Here is an 18,743-nt window from a genome sequence, read left to right as displayed (position 1 = left end):
TTAGAGCTTAGTGAAGTATAATAGTATTCCTTTAAGTCTCAAGATTATCTGTTGGCAGCTTAATGTCAGTGTGTGTTTAAGAATATCTATAGTTCTCAGCAATAGCCAAATTATGGAAAGAGCCTAAATGTCCATCAACTGATGAATGGATAAAGAAATTGTGGTTTATGTGCACAATGGAGTACTACGTGGCAATGAGAAAGAATGAAATATGGCCCTTTGTAGCAACATGGATGGAACTGGAGAGTGTGATGCTAAGTGAAATAAGCCATACAGAGAAAGACAGATACCATATGGTTTCACTCTTATGTGGATCCTGAGAAACTTAACAGAAACCCATGGGGGAAGGGAAAAAAAAAAAAAAAAAAAAGAGGTTAGAGTGGGAGAGAGCCAAAGCATAAGAGACTCTTAAAAACCGAGAATAAATTGAGGGTTGATGGGGGGTGGGAGGGAGGGGAGGATGGGTGATGAGTATTGAGGAGGGCACCTTTTGGGATGAGCACTGGGTGTTGTATGGAAACCAATTTGACAATAAACTTCATATATTGAAAATAAATAAATAAATAAATAAATAAATAAATAATAAAAATAAAAAATAAAATAAAATAAAAGAATATCTATAGTAAAGCACCATATTTATATCCTAAAATATTTAACTTTAATATTGGCAGTGCAATGATGTTAATACTTGATCATTAGTTCCCCGGGTTATCTTGTGATCTCTGTGCGGAAACAGAACTTCAGAACTGAGAATGCAGCTTCTTACTGAGGCAAGGGGTAAACTTCAACCTCCAACTGAACTGGAAGGGATTAAATCGCTAGCCCAGTGAAGACCCAGTCCCACTCACACTCAGCAGTGTCTATGCAGCTACCTGCTGATTTAGTAGCTTTGTGGTGCTGTGGAAACCACCCCCCTTGTCCTCCTCCCCCCAACCAGGCCATTCAGGTGCTAACAGGGGCTCTGAGGAACAGGGTAGAGGAGGGGTTATAGACCTTGATAGTACTACTTATCAGTGCTGAGAATAACTCTGGTCTATGCATTGCATATTCATAATAATATACCTTTTTCTAAATCACAAATTGTAGCTGACCCCACACTATACTGCAAGGGATATGGCCAGGGTCAGAGAAGCAAGAGATACATTAACTCCATTTTAAAACCTTGAATAAAGATTAGATTTCTTTAAATGGCAATGGGCAATACACAGCAATTTACCCCACTTAACTGCATGGAAATAATTGCAACTCCAAGACAGAAGAAATAATGGTATGATGGTTTATTCAGTTTTTTAAAATTTCTTAATTTGCTTTTTAAAATGCAAGGGAAAGAAGGATGTAAGGCAGCAAAAAAAAAAAAGCCTACAAACCATTAACAAGCTACCTTTATTAGTAGGACACACTAGAAGTTATCAGTGCCTTTATGACCAACATTATTTTATATATCAGAGCTTGACCATTATTAGCTTTGGGGTCCACAAATCTGGGCCTTGCAGCCAAGACCTGTTACTACCAACCTACTGATTCTCTCACCTATCTACTCATGAAATGATTTCCAACAGAAATTTCACTCTTTGTTAATTACATGTCACAAAGAAGAGTGCTTCACCCATATTTGGCTTTGGACAAGATAAAAACCTTTATTTACAAATGTTCCATTCCTTTAAAAATATATACAGAGAAAAGAATTTCAATTAAAATATGATAAAATCATAGGAAACAAAGCCAAATTCTGATAAAAACCAAGAATAAATTGGTGACCCCCAGAAAATCAAAACCCGTCATAACTGGATCAGGGCAAACAGTTTGAAGGAGAACAGCCACACTACATTTTCCTCAAACCCTTTACCCAGCGGTTTGTACCATAAGTTAATAGCCAGTTCAGAAATTACAAGTTTTCTAGTCTTATTTCTACCCACCTCACAGAATGGTGAAGTCACTTTTTTAATAAATATAATACCAGAATAAGGGACGGTCTTCACTAAAAGAATAGAGCAAGAAAATCACTTGCTCAAAGTGGCTGAGAATTCTTTTAGGAATGCCATAATTTACCCTGAGAAGCGTTGTTGAAATACATGCACATTTTATTATAAGCTGTTACCTCAACTCAAAACAAAATTATACCCCTTTCTACGTGCAGGGAATGTCCTGTTCCTTGGGAGGCAGTCAGCTACCACAGCCCCGCAGTCCACAGGCTGTGCCGAGGGCCTTGCTCCCTCTTGTTTAGTTCAGAGACACATGCTTTCCCATTAGGCATGAATGTGAAACGTGACCGTGGTGACGTGGACTTGGGAATATAACCGAGAAGAGAAATGGCTGCCCATGATTGTACCTGGCACCACCACTAATACGAGGCTACTAGCTTTAGGATCTTGGCAGTGAATGCTAAATTATGAGTAGCTTTTGAAATCTTTGGGCATTCAAGTTGGTTAATCTCCCCATTTGTAAGAGGAAGATGGACACAGTCAATATCTATTTCTGGAAGCTATAAGTCAGAAGGAGGGTTGGTGTGAAGGGAGTTCTTATGGGGAAGACTTCCCACAGGTGAAGCTGGAAGACTTTGCACTTTTTCCTCCCACCAGGCGTTTGGTGCTTCTTGGTCCTGTGGGGGTCCCAGAGACCCCAGGGTCACCATGTTCTTCCTGGGGGGAACAGGCCTGCTGAGCTTCTCTCAGTTCCCTGGCAATTAAAAGGGGGAAAAAACATATTACTTGATCCTAAATTAAAGAGAATATTTATGATCAAAACCAACATATAGATTTTTCTTTTTATTTCAGTATTTATAGAAGCAAGCCTGAGCTATACACGGAAGAGAAACTTAGCTCCTGTGATTATCTTTAAAAATAGCTGGTACACACATGCCACGACACGTGGCAGATTAGGTTTCTTAAATCCTACTGATTGGGGTATAAAGGATGTTTAAAATTTTTAAAAATAAAAACCAGATAAAGACACCACTAAAAAGGACTGTAAGCCAGTATCTCTAACATAGAGGCAAAAATTCCCAGTTAAATACTAGCAAAACAAATTCAACAATACATTAAAAAAATCATTCACCACAATCAAGTGAGATTTATTCCTGGGTTGTGAGGGTGGTTCAGTATTTGCAAATCAATCAATGAGATATATCACATCAGTAAGAGAAAGGATAAGTACCATATGATCCTTTCAGTAAATGCAGAAAAAGCACTTGACAGAGTACAACATCGATTCATGATAAAAACCCTCAACAAAGTTTAAAGGCAACATATCTCAACATAATAAAGGCCATCAGTGAAAAACCACCGTTAACATCATCTTTGATGGGAAAAAACTGAAAGCTCTCCCCCTAAGATCAGAAACAAAACAAGGATGTCCACTGTCACCATCTTTATTTAACATAGTACAAGAAGTCCTAGCCACAGCAATCAGACAACAAAAAGAAATAAAAGGAATCCAAATCAGTAAGGAAGAAGTAAAACTTGTACTATTTGCATATGACATGATACCATGATACCCTATATAGAAAACCTGAAGGATGCCACCAAAAACAAAACAAAACAAAACAAAAAAAAACACCAGAACTGATAAACAAAGTCAGGAAAGTCACAGGATACAAAATCAATATGCAGAAATTTGTTGCATTTCTATACACCAACAATGAAGCAACAGAAAGAGAAATCAAGGAATTGATCCCATTTACAATTGCATCAAAAACCATAAGATACCTAGGAATAAACCTAACCAAAGAGGTAAAAGATCTTTACTCTGAAAACTATAAAACACTGATGAAAGAAATTGAAGACAACACAAAGAAATGGAAACACATTCCATGCCCATGGATTGGAAGAACAAATACTGTTAAATATTTCACATTTTTCACATTTTTTCATTTTTCACAGAACTATAATAGAGAATCCTAAGATTTGTATGGAACCACAGAAGACCCCAAATAGCCAAAGCAACCCTGAAAAAGAAAAGAAAATCTGGAGGCATCACAATTCCAGATTTCAAGTTATATCACAAAACTGTAGTAATTAAAACAGTATGATACCAGCGTAAAAATAGACACACAAGTCAATGGAACAGAATGGAAAATCCAGAAATAAGCCCAAAATTATATGGTCAATTAATGTTCAACAAAGCAGGAGAGAATATCCAATGGGAAAAAGACAGTCTCTCCAACAAATGGTAATGGGAAAACTGGACAGAACATTCAAAAGAATGAAACTGGACCACCTATTACACCACACACAAAAATAAATTCAAAATGGATTAAGGACCTAAATTTGAGACCTGAAACCATAACAATCCTAGAAGAGAACACAGGCAGTAACTTCTTTGACATCGACCATAGCAACTTCTTACTAGATAGGTCTCCTGGGGCAATGGAAACAAAAGCAAAAATAAACTATTGGGACTTCATCAAAATAAAAAGCATCTGCACAATGAAGGAAACGATCAACAAAACTGAAAGGCAACCTACTGAATAGGAGAAGGTATTTGCAAATTACATATCTGATAAAGGATTTATATATTTCAAAAATATATAAAGAATAGGAGTCAACACCCAAAAAACAAATATTCCATTTAAAAATGGGCAGAAGATGTGAACAGACATTTCTCCAAAGAAGACATCCAGATGGGCAACAGACTCATGAAAACATGCTCATCATCACTTATCAAGGAAATGCAAATCAAACCTACAATAAGACATCACCTCACACCAGTCAGAATGGCTAAAATAAAAAATACAGGAAGTAAGTGTTGGTGAGGGTATGGAGAAAAAGGAACTTTCTTGCACTGTTGGTGGGAATGCAGATTGGTGCAGCCACTCTAGAATACAGTATGGAGGTTCCTCAAAAAGTTAAAAATAGAACTACCTTATGACTCAGCAATTGCATTACTAGGTATTTACCCAAAGAATACAAGAACACTAATTCAAAGGGGTACATGCCCCCTATATTTGTAGCAGCACTATCTACAATAACCAAATTATGGGAGCAGTCCAAGTATCCACTGATAAATGAATGAATAAAGAAGATGTGGTATATATATATTGGAATATTATTCAACCATAAAAATGAATGAAATCTTGCCATTTGCGACAATTTGGATGGAGCTAGATGGTATAATGCTAAGTGAAATAAGTCAGTCAGAGAAAGATAAATACCATATGATTTCACTCATGTGAAATTTAAGATACATAACAAAGCAGCAAAGGGAAAAAATAAGAGAGAAACAAACCGAGAAACAGACTCTTAATTATAGAGAACAAACTGATGGCTATCAGATGGTAGGAGAATGGGTCAAAAAGATGATGGGGGTTAAATAGTACACTTGTCTCAATGAGCACAGGGTGATGTATGGAAGTGTTAAATTACTTATATTGTGCACCTGAAACTAATATCTGACACTGTTAACTAACTGGAATTAAAACAAAACATTTTAAAAGGAAAGAAAGAAAGAAAACATGAAAAAAAAATTTAAATAAGGAAACAACCCTACTGGCTATATATGAAAACTGCAGGGGTCTGTGAAGCACAACGAATGGGTCGAATCTGGCCCACCACCTGTTCGTTGGACTCAGCCATACCCATTTGTTTATATATTGTCTGTGGCTGCTTTCACATTACTACAACAGAGCTGAGTCACTGCAGCAAAGATAGTATGCCCCACAAAGCATAAAATATTTACTCTCTAGCTCCTTCCAGAAAAGTTTCCAATCCTTGGTCTAGATAATTTCAAGAAGGCATCTGCCCCATCTCTGTGGTAGGCCCCCATTACTGTGATGTCTAACGACAGTCACCTGTGCCTCCATAGCTGGTTTTCACAGAAGGTGCACACTACACTTATATACATAATACAAACATATATGTGAATATGTATATGTATATATAAGAATATAAGTATTTTTATTTTGTTTATTAGCTAGGAAAATGGAATCCAAAACTAGAGCAAAAAAATATCAAGTTGCTTATTCGGAAGAATCCCTGACTAAAGGCTTGGTGTCTCCACAACATTGCCAAAAAATCACTTGGAGGACTTTTAAAGTTTATCATTTCAAGACGGATTGTATATCCAAAACAAGTTGGATTTCTAAGTTTATTTCAAACAAGGACCATTTTTCATCTTTTATATTTCCAGCAGTGCATAGGGTATGCAATAATCACTTAAAAATGCCTTCAGAACTCTGCTCAAACATCAGTGCCTGACCTTTATACTAACCCCATCCTATCTAATTAATGAATTCCCATTTGTTTAATGAAAGAATAGATTAATGAATGCATGCGTGAATACAAGCTTACGTGAATATGTGATCAGACTGCTTCCTTTGGATTGGAGAAATACTTCTTAACATGTACCAAGACAATGTGTCTGCCTGCCCTTGAAATGTAATGGATTTGTTAAATGGGTCTCTTCTGACCTTAACTATAGGTATCTTCACTGGGTGATCATTCACCAGTTACTTGAACCCCTGTTGTCACACAGCATCCCACTAAGAGTTCTTTGCTGGTTGTATTTCCTTGTATTCCTCACTTTGCTTCCTTTGCATTAATGGGAATTTTCTCTCTCAAGGAGTCTAATCACAGAGTCTCCCAGCCCCATGCTACAAAGGGCCTCATGCTGCTCATATCTTTGTGAAGAGGGGCCTATGTATTTTAATGTTGGGTTCCACTTGAGTCCAGAGAAGACACACCAGAGCAGTCATATCACTGTACATAGTACACAAAGAGATTCTTTCTAAACTCCAGCATCCAAAATCTACCTTTCCAGAGGTGCCCACGCAAGTCTCGATCTCAAGGTTGTGAGTTCAAGTCCACATTGGGCCTAGAGCTTACTCAAAAAAACCTCTACCTTTCCAGTGTGGCTGTCTTGAACTTTTCCAAGTTAAGCTGATGCTGGAGCTCTTCTGCTTTCCCAAGGGAGGGCCGGAGAACTCGACTTCTGGCCAGAGCTGCTGCAGAAGGTCTCTCCCTTGGGTCAGGGTGGATCATGTTCTGTTGGTGTTAGACCAAAAGGAAGGAAATAGAAGCTTCTTCACTGCTGGGAGAATCTCCCTACCCAAGCCAGCTGCGCCCAACCTCTGCTGGGGAGTTTTGTGAAACTGCTTTTAACTTTGCGGGGGAAGAAATAAGTGAGAACTTAGCTCCACCGAAGATGGGAGCATCTTCTCTACACTCTGCATCAGTCATCCACACCTTTGGCCTGCCTTTAAGTATCCTATTTTGGAGCTGGTTGGGTGATTAACCAGTCTAATGCCTTAATTTTAAATGGGAAGACACTGAGGTCCTGAGATAAAAAGTGGCTTGTTCAAGTTATTGATGGGACCAAGACTAAAACCGAGGTCACCCAACTCCTAGTTCAGTTTGCTTTCTACCACAACATGCTCCTTTTCACTTAAAACTAAGGCTACCCTTGGGGCGCCTGGGTGGCGCAGTCGGTTAAGCGTCCGACTTCAGCCAGGTCACGATCTCGCGGTCCGTGAGTTCGAGCCCCGCGTCAGGCTCTGGGCTGATGGCTCAGAGCCTGGAGCCTGTTTCCGATTCTGTGTCTCCTTCTCTCTCTGACCCTCCCCCGTTCATGCTCTGTCTCTCTCTGTCCCAAAAAATAAATAAACGTTGAAAAAAAAAATTAAAAAAAAAAAAAAAAAAACTAAGGCTACCCCATCATGGCCGTATTCCTACAGCATTCATCTTCAGGTAGAGGGTGTCTGCAACCTAAAATGGCTTGAATACAGTAGAAAATAGCTAATTGTTTACAGCAATTAGCAATGTTGTATAATGGAGGAAACACTGAACCTTCCATTTGGGAACCAATGTTCAGAGGCAGCTCCACCATTTACTAAGTAGCCTTGAGCAAGTCACTTAACTTTGCTGAAACTCACTTCCCCTTTTTTGATATTTGGGAGAACAACATTCACCTACTGGAGTATTGTGAGAATTACATGAATTAACATACATGTATTATTAGCACACTGGGCCAGCACTGAAGTACTCAGTATGTATCAACTAAATCTAAGAGCAATTCACACATAGAAATAGATGATTAGGCTTGCACTAAAGTCCACTGTGAACAAGGTTTGCCTATTTGGAAGAAGACAAGTTTGTAACTAAATTTCAAGTTTTCAGGTGAACTATAAAAGTCACATTTAATCCCCAAGAGTAGATGTCTCTAAAGCTGTTTTAGGAATTCTAACCAATCCTGTTCTTTAAGCCATGAAGTCTTATGTACACATTTTTTTTCCTTAGTATAATTCTAAACTTCTCAACAGTGTATTTTTTTGTACCTCTGTTTCAACATAACAGCTTCCTTTCCTTGTCCCTCCACATACTCAGATACCATGGAGTTCAAGTAACACATAAATTCCTGAACTGACATTATGCCTTTTTCTAATAGTGCATGTGATTGGTGGTGTTGTCCGCTATTCATCAATAAAGTAGCTTATGTTTTCTTCTATACACTCAAAATTCAAAATTTTTTGTAGTCTCACCACTTCAATGACAACAGTTAAAACCCTAAAATAAGAGCAAAAAGACCTAAGTTTGATTTTAGAGTGAATCAATTATCAAAGATGAGAATACAAGTCCAGGAACTGCTCTGAGCCTTGGTTTCCTGAATTTCCCACCTTAACAGGGTTGTTAGGAAGGGCAGAGAAAAAAAATGTAACAGGATTTTAAACTGGAATATAAAAGGCTTTATGATATCCTCTAAGTTTTCTTGAGAAACTTTCGGTCTGTCCTATCTATGTCTTTCCTGGTCTTCGGGATCATGATTCCTTTTTTCCTCTGTCAGTGGCACTACCAACATCTGCTTTCCTCTTTCCCCACCTCCTTGCCATTACATTTTTTAAAAATAGACATTTCTATCTTCTCTTGATCTATAAGAGATACCACCTTGAGTAGAATGCAAAATTCTTCTGAGAGTTCCTGAGGAAGGTCTGGAAGGTTACCCTCACGGATATGATGCCACATGGCACCATTGCTGGGTAACGACTCTGCTCCGGCAGCCACTGCAATTGTTAATCCCAAGGCAAATATGTCTGCCTTGGGAAGGTGCCGATAATCCTTCAAAACAGAAGACAGGAAAGCCAGTTAGTTTGCTAAGTGAATTGAGTCTAGATCAGGACAACGGGTGAGAGAGATTACTGAGTACGTAGGAGTTTAAACAGACACAATGGGCAAGGTCACATCTGCTGTGGCTAGTGGTTTATTTCTAGAGAAGACAAAGGATACGGTGCAAATCCACCTGATTCACACTGCTGTGCCCTGAAGAGTTTAAGGCAGAATCTTAGCGTCATTTTGTTCTGTCAGGCTCAAAGAGACTCCAAGCATAGATTAACTGGTTGCAGATATGATCATCCTGGAAGGAGTTAAATCCTTCCTAGCCCTGACTCTGCAGACATCCTGGAAGGTAGACAATAACCAAAGCTCATTTCACCAGAGCTGGTGGTGCTATCGAAAGGATGATAGCCTGATAAAGATGGGTTGAACCAATAAAGGCTTCCTTTCTACTAGGGAATTCATGAGTTTAGGAAGTCTAAGAAAGACTAGAAACAGTAAAGGAACTTTATAAAGAACAGTAAGACCAGTGATTAATCCATGATTGAACCAGCTTTGCTCATGCTTTTTTTAAGTTTCTTTCTTATCCTCAGTCTCAATTCTGAATAGGAAAAGAGATAATGTAAAGTTTAATTATAAATATATACTTTTCATTTCTTGTTCTGTGAACCTTCATTTGAGAGTCAAAGGATTCAGTGAATTATAAAATGCCCTCTGTTTGCCTGATCTTTACCTCGTGTAAAATCTCATTAGCCAGGAAGCGACTATCTCCCTCCTCTACCTTTGGTTCGTTTATTGATGTCACATGACCCAAGTCACCTAAAAAAAAGAAAAGAAGAAGAAGAAAAAGAAACAGAGCCCTTTACAAGCATGTCTTTAAAACTGGAATAAATGGGATTCATCAGTATAAATTTTATAGGATGATAATATACAGGTCAGGATTTAAGGCAGACTCACCAATTTTATATATCACATTGGCAGAGAGAAACCAATCAGCTTCATTTTCAATCTCTTCTGGGGCTACAGGAGAATCACTTTGCATCTTATGACAAATGAAGATGTTACCTAAATAAATACAGAATTAACGTAAGTAATGACTCCTAAGCTTTTTTACCCCCAAAGAGTCTTTTCTGTATTTGACACTTTGGCCACCCTCCTTTCCTCTTCTTCTGAGTTCGTGTAACAAGACTACCAAGGTTTCTTATCTTCCATGGAATCTCTGAACAACTCAGTGGTTAAGAATACCTATTTTAAGTGAAACCGACCTCAGACACACCCCATCCTCTGAAGAGGCTGGTGGCTTCAAAACAAAGAAAGAAGCCCCTGAAGATGGTAACATTTCTCTGAGTTTCACATTATTGAGTGTCAAAACCATTAATTTCTGTTCACTTTAGTCGGTGCTGAATTAGAAAGAGTATATACAACAGTAGTCAAATACATTCAGGATGTAGCCAATATTTTCATACTTTGGCTTTACTACCTGGGAAAAAGTCTTTTCTCTGTCCCCTGGCCCTAGACGGGGGGAATGGATAAAGCTGTTTGACTAAGATTTTCAGGGAAACACATGAAATAAAGAAATTTTGCCAGCAAACAGCATCTTCAACACTTAGTAGGTACACAGACAATTCTGACACAGTGGGGAAAGAACTAAATCTGGCCAAAAGAGCAGAGGGGAGCCATACTGACTAGGTTTGATGTCCAGATGCACCATGCCAGAGTTGTGGATGTACTTAAGCCCAAGGGAAATCTGCAGAAGGATGTCCTTGAGTTTCGGCTCTTGGAAATGATCGCCAGACTTTGTGTTTTCAGATATAGCAGCCTGCAAACTCCCACCTAGGAAAGAACAACAGAGAGCAGCCCCACAGAATGGAGAAAAGGTATGAATCTTAATAGATGGAAGCATAGTAAACATTCAGTAAATTCCTCATGAATGAGTTCAGTCCAACAAATCTAGATTATTGTCTAGATAACAGCAATATCTGCCCCCTGTCTGTCTATACCACAGACATATTGGAAAGAATTACAGGACTTTGAAAGAAAAAAATAAAGTGCCATAGCGCAGGTATCCAATATGTGGTGACATTGCCTTGAGTATGCCCTGCCCCAACTAACATTTTAAAAGTGTTACCTGATTGTTAAGCAGAAGGCCAATCAAGCCTGGACAGATGGCTGCTATTAGCATTGATGATTAGTTCAGAGTCCAGCTAGTAATTATAGGCTACTAGTAACTTTAATGTAATGAGTTCGAAGTTTAACTTCAATATACACCTAAATCCTTTTTGAGCCACAGTATTTGCACATCCACTACAGACTCTTAGTTTATCATTGTTATCAGTAAAAAATAAGGCTGGACTCATGTGACCCCCCCTCCCCCCCAACTGCCGATCTTGGGTGCCCCATCCTAAGGATTTAGAATGCTTCTGAACCCTTTATTTTGTTAATCTGCATTCATTGGCAGCCTCTTCAGTCAAATTGTAGAGTCCTGGGTCTCCCTGGCAGTTAGAACTCCAGCCCTCAAGTATGTATCAGAACAACAGGATCTAAGATACTAATGGTTTTTAGGAAATCCATATTTTAAAGTATCCTATGTAATATTCAGTTTAAAGATTGATCTTTCATGTTAAAATAATTCAGTTAAGAAAGAAGAAGAGTTTCAGCCCTTTCCAGAAACACAAAGAGGGCTAAAGTAAAGGGTGTGTCTTTTTCCTGGGAATCTTCTTAAAAAAAGATTCTATGTTCTATAGATGACCTTAGCTAGAAAGGAAGAGTATGTTGAAGCTTATTAAGACCAAAGCCACCTCAAGTCTGTTTGCAGATGAAGTTGTGAGTTGTGCCAAAGAGAAGGAAGCCTGTATCCAAGGCTCCCATGTCTACTGGAATTCATTTCCCGCTTGACTGGGTGTTCATCCGAGACCCCCATCTTATCCATCCTCACTTTCTCAAGGTCTCGCATGCACTCTGCACATATTCTGGACTGAAGGTCTATCCTGGCAACAGAGGCAAAGGAAAGACAAAGACAAGGAGCCCATAAAAGGTATGCGAAGAAAGAAGCACCCTAGCAGCACTTAGCAACCTTTTAATGTGGTCTTCTAGATTATAAGCAGAGATATTGCCGATTCCTGAAGAGCTACGGGTGTTTAGTAAGGGTAACTAGACCAGTGCCAGCAGCACTTTTAATTACATAGAAGCCCTGCAGGTAATATTCAGGTTAGCCAAGTAATAATTAACAACAGTAAAAGTTACTGGAGAGCATTTATGCAAAGGTATTAGGCTATCTTTATTTTGCTACAGCTAAAGCCGACGGTCTCCCTCTTATTGAGGAGCATAATTAACTGTTCTTTGCCAAACAGTATTAAGGAAGTCTGTGTGTATAGACAGAGCAATACTGAATGAACGATAAACCTCATCCCTCCTAATCTCAGCTATACCGGAGCCTTAACTCCATAACCCAAGATGCCATCTGGAGATAATACTGTAACTGACAGGATTGTGCCCTAGGAGGAAACAGCCAGCTCCTGGACAGCTCTTCTCAAACCATCTTGGTGAGATGAGTTGCCAAATTCTTTTCTTTAGATAAAATAAAGATATTTCCCCCACTTGGCTGAGGGAAAAAGGAAACTTAAGAAAAACAGATCTATGTTTTTCTGTCTGCTTATGAAACCTGACAGACACTAAAACAAATAGCAAATGCCTTCCAACACTAAAATGTAAACAGCAGACCAACAGGATATTCTGTTCATACATTTGTATTCTCAAAATCTTGATTTTATGTTGCTCTCTACAACACAAGCATATTTTCCTGCTGGTAAAGTTATTCCTTGTTTGGTGGGAAAATATAACCAATATATGGTGTTCCACAGATGGTGCAGACTTCTGGGTACCACATCACTAGAACAAGGGGAGCACGCTCTGTAAAACTTCAGTGACAGAAGACGTCACAAGAAAATACTGCCTCTAGCGAGAGGTTAATCGTTCCATCCTGAATAGTTTGGAATCCTGGTGCTTGCACAATCAATCTACTGCTGGAAAGCCTTCAGATTTCAGAGGCTGACCCACAGGTGACGGGTAGGGGATCTTGGCAAGGGTAAGGGTGGAAGAAGGAACATTTGATTGGTTTAGAGTTTAGGAGGGACAGTAGGGGAAATCAGTTAACTGCTGGTCTCTACTAGTTACGATGTACATTATCTAAAACATCCAATTTATAATCTGAGTAAACCATAACTCTACATGTTCTAGCCTGACTGCTTTGACAGGCTGGGGGTACAGAGCTAAGGGTGGCAGGCATGAGGAGGAAGAGGTGAGAAAGAGGGAGAGACAGAGGATAGAAGGAGAAAGGAGTAGAAGGAATCAGGCACTAGCTACTCTGCTACCTTACAAATACTCTGGACTTAACTCTCCTTTATTTAGAGCCACAGGGCAGAGTCTCAACATGGATTATGCATAACTACAAACAAGACAAGTATAAGGGTGTGCTTTATTTTCCGTGATCAGTTCACATTTGAAAGCAATGTATGTGAATTACATTTTGATAAATCAGAACTACATTTTAATTGGCAAGGACACAGTGAAGTTAGTGGACCACCATGGCAAACAGACAATGATTCCTCTTCATCTATCACATCTTCTTGAAAATCTGCTGCCTGGAAACATCCAAAAGCCCTCTGTATTCCTCCCACACTTGACTCTGCTGATCTTATTTCCTGTTATAGGGTCACCTTAGTCCCATCAGTCTCCTTACCATCTGCTAGGTCAGACCCATCCCCAATGTCATGCCCTTTGCCTGCTTGCTGTTCCTCTAATAGATGTCTTCTTTGCTCTTCCTTAAACTCTGGTAATCCTTCTGCAAAGTCTCTTTCAAGTCTTACCTCCTTTTTGAGATTTTCTTGGGCTACTCTAGTAACAACTGTTTCTGAGTTCTCAATCTGTATCAGGTTTTGACGGTGTGCTAGCATTTGATGTAGGTTGTTCCGATTTTCCAAAATAAGAAGCATTACTATCTCCTAAGTAGATATTACTATCTCTTTACTCAGTGGGATTGACATTCCAGAGATCACATAACTGGTATGCAGTATAGCTGGGTTTTAGACCCACTCCTGCCTGACTTTAAAGCCCAGGCCCATCCCCCCACACTGTGCTGCCTCTTGCTCAAATTTGTCTTCTCTGAATGCTTTTTATCCATAGCTGTACCACCTGGTTTGCACCAAATGGTCTCATGTGGATTCACTGTAAGCGAGCAAGTGGAATAAAGCTCCTCAAAAGGCTTTTCTCTCTGGTACAGCTCACCCTAGAACTTAACAGAATGGCATGCCTGTAGAAGGTATTCAAATGTTGCAAAGAACTAGAAGAGGACTTGTAACAGGAACCATCACTCCACCTTATTCTTTTTTGAACATTTGAAATCTTTACAATGCCCTAAATCAGGTTAAATTTGTTTTGTTTGACTTTCTTGGTTAATTTTTATGACTTGCCATTATCTTTGTTAGTAGTTGAAAGTCATGAAAATAAAACCAATCTTGGGGGATGGGAGGGGCAAGAATAGGGAATCTCAGGCTACAGTAAGGAGGAATTAGGAAGAAAAGTCTCAACATCTCAATCACAAGGAAAGGGTCCATTTTTTATCCTGAAGAGACTATTAGAAAAAGGGATTTTTCCCTTTTTAGAGGAAAAAAAAGTTCACAGTTAAGACCACAAGGAAATCAGGCTCTAAGGAAACAGTAAGAGAAATGCCATTAATTTGCATCATATGTGTGCTGTTTTCTGTGTTTCTAGTGTTTCATAATATTGTTTACTTAACCTACTTGTAGATATAATGATAAAGTTTTGTCAACTGTCCTCAAAAGTCAGGCTGTGCTTACATACTCAGGGCTATCTGGTGGCTACTAAAATTACTCAAAGACTGTGCTATTAGAGAAACTTCAGCATAGGTGTACATGTTGTGGGGGAGGGGAGCAGGTTTGAGAGGGGTGCCATTATCCAATATTGCCATGGCCAGAATATAGATCACCACTCATAAAAGGATGTCAAGCTTCTATTTAATTTGGGAGCATTTTCCTATTTTACCATTGAACATTTTGATGAAAAATATCTGAGAATAATAATATGTAAAGATACCGCTAGGTCACCCCCTTAATCATGGAGTAGAAATACGTTAGGCCAAAGGACTACATTTTGCGATGTAAGTAGCCCAGAGAAAAAGTTTGACCAGTTATTTGTGTAGGTATGGTCCTGAAAGACCTGCGAGAATAATCTGAAGTCACTGCGTTTCATTCCCAGCGCTCACCCCATACTCTTCCTCTGGTGAGAACACTAAGCCTCAAAGGTAACAATCCTCAAATCCAGGAATCCGCTTGAAAATTAATCACAAGTTGGCTGCGTAAGTTTACCACCCGCTCCCCCAAAATGGTATAAAGTATGACTTGCTTCTCTAAAAATACCTAGCAAATGGTAAGAGGAGGATGATTTACCATTCAAACCCCTGGGGTAAAGGTTTCTAAGTATTGAGTAAAGTGTGAGGGGATTAATAGCTTCTGGGTGTCAGCCACACATCAGCTCTGAAAAAAATATGAAATAGTATAAACCTGAAATTCCTTTTCAATGCAACTTTGTGTCTCCTGCTCTCTGCTTCCAAGCAAAACTGTAGTACAGACTTTTTAGGTAGTACTCTGCTACACGTGGCATAAACTACAAGGGGGAGGCAAAGATTTTTTTCCTGGGGACTAAAAGTTCATCTCCCTCTCCACCATGATAGTCCATATACTTACCGTTGCAGTATTCATTCTGAATGATCATGTGGTCATCTTCTGCCCATGCGGAGTAGTAACGTACCACATGGGGATGATGCCCAAGCACTGCATGAGCGTAAACTTCATGCAAAGCCAAACTCCTAACAGACAGACAAGCATCAAGAAAAATGAATCAATATACACACAAATGTTTCTCAAAGACAAGATATGAGGCGTTATTTTTTTTCAATGTTTATTTCTTTTTGAGAAAGAGAGAGAGCAAGCAGGGAAGGGGCAGAGAGAGAAGGAGACACAGAATTGGAAGCAGGCTCCATCCAGGCTCTGCACTGTCAACACAGAGCCCAGCGTGGGGCTTGAACCCACAGACTGTGAGATCATGACCAGAGCCAAAGTCAGACGCTTAACCGATGAGCCACCCAAGTGCTCCATGATATGAGGCATTATTAACAGTGGCAGAACGTTGAGTGCTCATTGCTTGCTTACTATTTTACCTCATTTAATTGTCATAACTACTCAGTAAGATATAGTGGCAAGGATGAAGGCTTTAGAAAGCTCAGTGACTAGCCCAAAGTCAAGCTGGTGATAGTAGACCTAAGACCAGAACCTTGGTCATCCTGGTGCCAAAATCCATGGTGTTTGTTTGTTTGTTTGTTTGTTTGTTTTCATTGAACATGGCATATGTAAAGAGGAGTCTTGGGTTGCTATTATATCAATGGCAGACATGCTTTGAGTCTTAATTTCACTGTATCACAATTTAAAAAAATATATTGATGGGCTTAACAAGAGGCCCACCATAGACTTGATGAAGGATATTGTGATGGGTCCTCTGTCTTCTCTGTGAAGGCTAGAAAGTCATAATATTGCACTCAGCCAATATGATATAGTCATAGGGACAGTCTTGGGGACTGCCAATATTCATGATTCATTATGGAATAGGAAATCCAACACAAAAAAGTAGCATGTGGTACTAGATGAATTTCAGTATAAAAATGAAGAATTCTAAGGCCCATAATTTCAGATTCAGCAAATTAAGCATTACATCCCCACAGTTCACAAAATACATTGGCTGAATCTGGAAATATTTGTTTTCCTTGTACAAGGAAGAACTTTTGAACAATTAGTTCTGAGAATGAAATTTAAATTTTTCTTAATTTCTCACTTGTAGTCTTCAAAACATTGATTTCAATAGTCATAATGAATTTAGTAATGAATTCATTGTTAATACAAAGTGGAGATAACCAATGAGTTAACATTAACTTCCTACTTGGCAATATTTCTAATGAATGAAACAGGAAGAAAATCCCTAAATCTATTCATTGAAGAAAAAGCAGTTAAGACCAGTAGTAAAAGCCTCAAGAACCATGAAAAAACGCAACATGATTGTTCCCAAATGATCATGGTACATTTTAGGAAATAACTTATCTCTGACTTGGAAAATTCAGAAAAGTTATAAATGTGAGACCACATACAATGGAGGGGGTAGCAATGGGTATGTTTTTAATGACATCAGTGCCATTATTTAAAATGTTTTGGGGCGCCTGGATGGCTCAGTCAGTTAAGTGTTCAATTCTTGGTTTCAGCTCAGGTCATGATCTCATGAGGCTCTGTGCTGGCAGCCTGGAGCCTGCTTGGGATTCTCTCTCTACCCCCTCTCATCCCCTCCCCAATTCATACTGTCTCTGTCTATAAATAAAACAAACAAACAAAATGAAATGTTTTAACAAGAAACAACTTTCCAAATCCAAGTTTATACTTCTTGTACATTTCAAAGGTACTTACTCATTTGATGATCCTGCAAAAGGTTTCATGGAACGTTTTATTGCATAAACACATCCATCCAGCCTCTTAATACACTTGTAGACTGTACCAAATTCACCAACTCCAATTTTTTCTACCTCCAAGAATTCTTTCTCGTAGCGGGAAGCCATGTTGGTTTCTCGTAGAACACATCTCTGAAATATTTTATTAAAAAATTAAAATAATTCTAACATATTACGAGCAATAAATTTAAGGCATATTCCTAAATTTCTCTAAGTTTTCAAAAAGACTTTCAAAGCAAATCTATTGGATTTTGTCTGTGTATTTTTTTTTAATTTATTTATTTTTGAGAGGCAGAGCTCAAGCACGGGAGGGACAGAGAGAGGAGGAGACATAGAATCTGAAGCAGGCTCCAGGCTCTGAGCAAGCGGTCAGCACAGAGCCCGCATCACAGGGTTCGAACTCACAAACTGTGAGATCATGACCTGAGCTGAAGTCGGATGCTCAACCGACTGAGCCACCCAAGTACCTCTCTGTGTCAGTATTCATAGTAGCAAGAACCTCCCAATTGCCGACTACCTTCTTTGTACTCTTTATAACCATCTATCTATACAACTCTGTACTTGCATTGTTTAATGTTTTTTAAATTTCTTTGGGGGTTTTTAAATTTTTATTTTATTTTTTAATTTACATCCAAGTTAGTCAGCATATAGTACAATAATGATTTCAGGAGTAGGTTCCAGTGATTCATCCCCTATGTATAACACCCAGTGCTCACCCCATCAAGTGTCCTCCTTAATGCCCCTTGCCCATTTAGCCCATCTCTTCACCTACCACCACTACAGCAACTCTCAGTTTGCTCTCTGTATTTAAGAGTCTCTTATATTTTGTCCCCCTCCCTGTTTTTATATTATTTTTGCTTCCCTTCCCTTATGTTCATCTGTTTTGTATCTTAAATTCCACCTGTGAGTGATGTACTGGCATGTTTTAATAGGTTAGGTCTTTTTCTTTTTTTTTTTTTTTTTTTTTTAATTTTTTTTTTTTTTCAACGTTTATTTATTTTTGGGACAGAGAGAGACAGAGCATGAACGGGGGAGGGGCAGAGAGAGAGGGAGACACAGAATCGGAAACAGGCTCCAGGCTCTGAGCCGTCAGCCCAGAGCCTGACGCGGGGCTCGAACTCACGGACCGCGAGATCGTGACC

The 18,743-nt window shown here is 39.0% G+C and overlaps 1 protein-coding gene across 2 annotated transcripts in view; it reads right to left on the bottom strand.

Moving 5' to 3' along the window:
- Positions 1 to 1,351: 1,351 nt before the first annotated feature.
- WEE2 (WEE2 oocyte meiosis inhibiting kinase) overlaps positions 1,352 to 18,743 on the bottom strand; it is a 29,102-nt gene continuing 11,710 nt past the window's right edge. The window contains exons 4-11 of one of the 2 annotated variants that reach the window (XM_045495911.1): positions 17,561 to 17,733; positions 15,800 to 15,921; positions 10,725 to 10,871; positions 9,996 to 10,103; positions 9,772 to 9,857; positions 8,874 to 9,044; positions 6,835 to 6,977; positions 1,352 to 2,676 (exon numbers count right to left, since the gene is read on the bottom strand). In XM_045495911.1, the coding sequence (XP_045351867.1) occupies positions 2,520 to 2,676; positions 6,835 to 6,977; positions 8,874 to 9,044; positions 9,772 to 9,857; positions 9,996 to 10,103; positions 10,725 to 10,871; positions 15,800 to 15,921; positions 17,561 to 17,733 (1,107 nt within the window). In that variant the 3' untranslated portion in view covers positions 1,352 to 2,519. The remainder of the gene's footprint in view (positions 2,677 to 6,834; positions 6,978 to 8,873; positions 9,045 to 9,771; positions 9,858 to 9,995; positions 10,104 to 10,724; positions 10,872 to 15,799; positions 15,922 to 17,560; positions 17,734 to 18,743) is intronic. The other variant, XM_045495912.1, reaches the window with a different exon arrangement.

The sequence above is a fragment of the Leopardus geoffroyi genome, chromosome A2 (assembly GCF_018350155.1).
Source record: "Leopardus geoffroyi isolate Oge1 chromosome A2, O.geoffroyi_Oge1_pat1.0, whole genome shotgun sequence".
Classification (NCBI taxonomy): Eukaryota; Metazoa; Chordata; class Mammalia; order Carnivora; family Felidae; genus Leopardus; species Leopardus geoffroyi.
The sequence above is the reverse complement of the archived record's forward strand: the minus strand, read 5'-3'. Positions and strand labels throughout refer to the sequence as shown.